This window comes from Camellia sinensis, chromosome 5, assembly GCF_055761805.1.
Source record: "Camellia sinensis isolate YWXY chromosome 5, ASM5576180v1, whole genome shotgun sequence".
Lineage (NCBI taxonomy): Eukaryota > Viridiplantae > Streptophyta > Magnoliopsida > Ericales > Theaceae > Camellia > Camellia sinensis.
In genome coordinates, this window is record NC_138965.1 from 19,459,868 (window position 1) to 19,465,415 (window position 5,548).

The following is a 5,548-nucleotide window of genomic DNA, read 5'->3' on the forward strand; positions in this document are numbered from 1 at the left end:
GCTCCATCTACTCCAGCCCCTTCCCATTTGAACTGTGTCTCTACGAATGCTACCAACTCACCCTCTTCCACCATTACCATAGTGACTACTCCCAACCCTCAGCCAGCTCCAACGATATCTTTTGATCATGGTGCTCCCGGAGGTTCTCCAACACAGAATCACCTGCAACCAGATGTACATTACAATAGATCTGGAGATAGAAGCTACTCACCTAATCACAATTAAATGGTGGATAGAGGAAGCCAGTAAATCATAGCCTTCTGATCAGTTCAACACGAGCCATGGTGAACGACCGCATTCGTGTACGAATGATTATGGGGATTCCTGATTATTGGCCGCTTCCTAACTATCCAAATTCATCATTCATGAAGTTGCTTGTATGGAATTGTAGGGGTGCGGGGAATAAAGTTTTTAAACGCAACTTGCGTGAGCTCATATCAATCAATAAACCAACTATATTAGTTCTTATGGAGACCAAAGTTCAATTTAGTTCTATGGGACTGTTTTTCAATAAGATGGGTTTTACTGCTTTTACTCATGTAGATCCTGTTGGTAAGTGTGGTGGCATTTGGATGCTTTGGGATTATGACTTTGGATGCTAATTCACAAGTTATTCACGCCAAGATCAAACGCGACAATTTCTCGGATTGGATTCTCTCGGCAGTATATGTCAGTCTTATTCCCCGATCCCGTGATGCTCTTTGGAAGAATCTTGAATCTATGGCTGATAACATGACTGAGTCGTGGCTAGTTGTAGGTGATTTTAACGATTTCGCTAGTCAGAATGAAAAGCGAAGCTTCTCCACCGCCCAAGATCATACCAAAACTTGTAAATTCCAAGCTCGTTTGAACAGGTGTAAACTCATAGACCTTGGCTATTTAGGCCCACGTCTCACTTGGACCAATGGGCGACAAGGTCTGGCTAACACCCTGGAAAGATTGGACCGTGCTGTTTGTAATACTGAATGGAGACTTCAATTCCAAGAAGGAGAAGTGAGGAACCTTCCGAGGACATACTCTGACCATTCTCCTTTGATCGTCTACACCAAAGGTATTATTAATCCTACACCTCTTTTTAAACCTTTTAGAATGGAGGCTGCTTGGTTCACTAATCCTAGTTTTAGAATTTTAGTTGAGGAGTCTTGGACAGCTGCTGATAACTCCATCCTGGAAGCCATCCTCTCGATTACTTCTAAAGCTTTATTTTGGAATAAAAATATTTTTGGTAATATTTTTCAAAACAAACGATGGCTTCTTGGTAGAATTGAGGGCATCCAGAAAGCTCAATCCGCTAAGTTTTCTCATAACTTGTTTCTTCTTGAAAAAGAGCTTATTCACGACTAATAAAATTCTTTTCCAAGAGGAATTACTCTGGTTTCAAAAATCCCTTAGTAATTGGATTACCATAGGAGAACGTAATACTAGATTTTTTCATATGGCCACTTTGACTCGTAGAAGGAATTCACGAGTTAACACTTTGAAAGATGGTGGTGGCAATTGGATCTCTGATCCTATTATTTTGAAAAATCATGTTGGGAGTTACTTTGAGGAGATGTTTACCTCCATCTCCGCATCTTCTAAGTCCAATTGGGTTCATGGGATGCTATCCAAGTTCACATTGGATGAGAATATTGAGCTATGCGAACCTATCTCCAACATTGAAATTTGGAAAGCTATGAAGTCTATCAAAGCTTTTAAGGCCCCAGGTTCTGATGGTATCCAATCTCTTTTTTATCACACCTATTGGGATATTGTGGGTTCCTCTATTTGCAATTTTGTTAGGACCTGTTTCTTCCTTAGAGATTTTCCCCCTGGCATTAATACTACACTCATCACTCTCATTCCCAAGGTTGACAATCCCGAATCTATCAACCAGTTCAGACCCATCAGTCTCTGTAATGTCTTTCACAAAACTCTTACCAAGACTTTGGTTAGCAGACTTAGAAATCTCCTAGTTAGAGTGGTCAGCCCCAATTAGAGTAGCTTTATCCCTGGTCGAACCACCAATGATAACATCATTATTGCTCAAGAAATCATCCATACACTCAGATTCAAAAAGGGCAAGCAGGGTGACATGATTTTTAAAATTGATCTTGAAAAAGTATATGATAATGTTTCTTGGTCATTTCTGCATGACACGCTGGTTGATTTTAATCTAAATCAACAGTGGATTGATTTTATTATGAACTGTGTGACCAAGGTTAGATTTTCAGTTCTGTGGAATGGCGAACGGGTGCGTGAGTTCCATCCTAAGAGGGATCTCCGTCAAGGTGATCCCCTCTCCCCATATCTCTTTGTCCTTTGTGTGGAAAGGCTCTCTAACTTGATTACTACTAAAGTTAGTAGTGGTGAGTGGAAGGATGTCAAAGCATCTTCTAGAGGCCCTGCCATCTCACATTTGTTTTTGGCCGATGATCTCCTCCTTTTTGCTAAGGCTGATAATAGTAATTGTGAAACCATTTTGGAAGTGTTAAATCACTTCAGTGATTGCTCAGGTTTGAAAGTCAACCTTACTAAATCCAAAATTTTTGTTTCTCCAAACCTGCCTCCTGTTAAGGCTAGGTTTTTGAGCAATAAGGGTGGTATTCCCCTTATTCAAGATTTAGGTAATTACCTTGGTATCCCACTTCTGCATAATAGGGTGAGTAGAGCCCACTTCTCATCTATTTTTGAGAAGCTCCAAAAAAGACTGGCGAGTTGGAAAGCTAGTATGCTTTCGGTTGTTGGGAGGGCTACTCTTATTAAGTCTGTAAATTCTGCTCTCCCCGCTTATATGATGCAAACTATGGACGTACCCTCAAAGGTGTGCAAAGACCTGGATCAACTGAATAGGAACTTTCTTTGGGGTGATGTGGGCACCACTAAGAAAGTCCATTTGGTTAAGTGGGATTTGGTCTGTAAGAGCAAAAAAGTGGGTGGTCTTGGTATTAGAAAAACCAAGAGCAACAATATTGCCTTACTGTATAAGCTGGGTTGGAAACTTATTAATGGTGAGCCGTGTCTTTGGGGCACTGTTTTGAAAGCTAAATACCTCAATGGGGAATCTCTTCTTAACTATTCTAGTAAGAGAAGGGCCTCCCACACTTGGAGGGGTATTCTTAAAACCTGTGCTACTATTTTGAAAGGCTGTAAGTGGAGCATTGGTGATGGGTCTAAGGCCTCTATCTGGTTTGATTGGTGGTGTGGTGAGGGTCCTTTGGCTTCTCTTTTTCCTCACTCTCACCTCATCAATTCAGATTAGGTGGAAACTATCTTGGATGAGGTAGGAAGGTGGGATATTGATAAAATCTCCACCACTTTGCCCAAGGAGGCTTTGGACCTTATTTTGAAGGTTCACCTCCCTAGGTTTGTTACCTTTCCTGATTTACCGCATTGGAAAGGCTCTAGTTGTGGTATTTTTACTACTGCTTCAGCTTATGATTTGGTTTGTGATTCTGAGGTGGAGTCTATTAATTGGCTTTGCCTTTAGAAATTGAAGCTTCCTCAAAAACTCAAGGGATTTCTTTGGTTAGCTTTGCATCATAGATTGTTGACTAATGAATTAAGAGTCCGAAGGGGGCTGTCTGACTCTACTGTTTGTGTGAGTTGTGGTGATCAACTGGAGGATGTTGATCATATTTTCAGAAACTGTCCCAAAGCTCGTCCTATTTGGTTTAATTTAAACTGTGCAAGTTGGTTGTTTAACTGAAAGCATCTTTCCTTTAATGCTTGGCTAGAATCTATTTTGAAGGCTAAGTATTCACCTGTGGTTGGCCATACAACCTTTGTTGTTACTTTGTGGCAAATTTGGAAAAACTGAAATCAGTTTATTTTTGAACATGTTCACACTCCTTGGCAGCACAGCATCTTTTCTATTTTGAGATATGCTTCTTATATAAACGATGATTTTAAACATTCTTTTGCTCTTCCTTTATATGATAGATTGGTTATGTGGACTCCCCCTGTTTCAGGAACTTTAAAAATGAACACGGATGGAAGTGCCAGAGGTGACCCAGGAGATGGCAGCTTTGGTGGTTTGATCTGCGATGAGCAAGGAATCTGGATTTGCGGTTTCTACGAGAAGCTTATGAACTGCTCGTGCATTGAGGCAGAAATTTGGGCCATATATCGTGGTTTGACAATTGCTTTTTAAAAGGGTTACAAGGATCTGATCATAGAAACTGACTCCATGGACGCCATTCACATGCTGAAGGAGAAAGTGGAGGTTATTTCTTCTTTGCACAGCCTGGTGGAGGACTCAAAGTTTCTTATCTGCAGATGTGGCTACACTCTCCAACACGTTTTGAGGGAGGGCAATTTGAGTGCTGATGGCCTGGCTAAGATAGGTGCTGATCAAGATGAACCACTTGTTGTTATGGAAGATGCCCCGAATGGCATCCGCAGTCAAATTGTGGCAGACATGATTGGGCGCAACTCCCGTAGGCAGAGCTCTTCTATTCCATAAGTAGTTTCTGTTTTTTGTTTTTTTTTTTTTTTTTCCTCCGTTAGCCTTTCTATTTTCTGATGTACCCAAAAAAAAAAAAAAAAAATCAACAGTTGAGAGATTAAAAAAATAAAATTTAGGGCATAAGTAACTACTCTTACGCATTTATGTGTATATATATATATATATGACATTTACACTAGTCTTGTGTTTGCTTTATATAATCCAATGTTAACCTAATTTACATATAGGGCAGTGATTGAGGGTCCGAAATGGGGGAGCCCGAATGTCCCGAAATTCCATTTTAGGTAAAAAAAAAAAAAAAAAAAAAAAAGGAAAAAAGAAAGAAAAAAAGAAAATAGTTTTCAAAATTGAAAATTAAGGATATTAGGGACAACTTTTTTAGGGCTACAAATCATTTTCCTTTACATATAATAGATTGATTGATTCTGGAACCTTATTCTTGTCGCCAGCTTTAGCACTTTGCACATGAACGTTAACTTTTATGCTGTCTATTCTTTCCTTCTTTTGGTAATACCCACATGTTGACACTCTAATTAATGTATGTTGCCTTACAATATAAAAAATAAAAAGATAAATTATAATGACCTTGTCTGAAATTTAAAAAAATAAATAAATGTACATGTGGCATAATTACATTAAACTCTCTTAAAATTTTAATTTATATAATACTTAATTCCTTTTCTATTAGTAATTCTTTAATGGGTCATGTTTGTCTTAAATTGAGATCAAGACTGGACCCGTTCAGTTTGGCTCATGGGGTCCATTTTGGGCCCGTTTTGATAATCCGAACCGTTCAATGTATAGAACTCGTCGAGTACTACATGCCTATAAAAAATCACGTTGATCGGATATCAATAACTATGTGATCAAATCAGCTTTGTATAAAAAAATAGACAGTGAAACAATTAACGGTTGATAAAAAACTGTTTGTTCACATAGCTATCGATATCCGATTAACGTGATTTTTTGCAGGCATATAGTACTCAACGAGTTCTACACATTGAACGGTTCGGATTATTAAAACGGGACCCATGGTGGGCCCCCACGGGCCCAACAGCACAGTCCAGTCCGATCTTGGACTGGACCAAAGCCACTGCCTTC

General features: G+C 39.3%; 1 protein-coding gene across 1 annotated transcript; it reads left to right on the forward strand.

The window, feature by feature from the left end:
- Positions 1-281: 281 nt before the first annotated feature.
- Positions 282-1,344, forward strand: LOC114300280 (uncharacterized). The gene is made up of 2 exons (XM_082871589.1): positions 282-377; positions 544-1,344. The coding sequence occupies exons 1-2, from the start codon at positions 282-284 to the stop codon at positions 1,342-1,344; spliced, it is 897 nt and encodes a 298-aa protein (XP_082727715.1).
- Positions 1,345-5,548: the final 4,204 nt, after the last annotated feature.

What these genes read in the sequence shown, in the direction of transcription:
- LOC114300280 (XM_082871589.1), top strand. Translation starts at nt 282, where the DNA reads ATGGTGAACGACCGCATTCGTGTACGAATGATTATGGGGATTCCTGAT. An exon ending in CATCATTCATGAAGTTGCTT is followed by an intron (nt 378 to 543) that starts GTATGGAATTGT and finishes TTACTCATGTAG; the next exon opens with ATCCTGTTGGTAAGTGTGGT.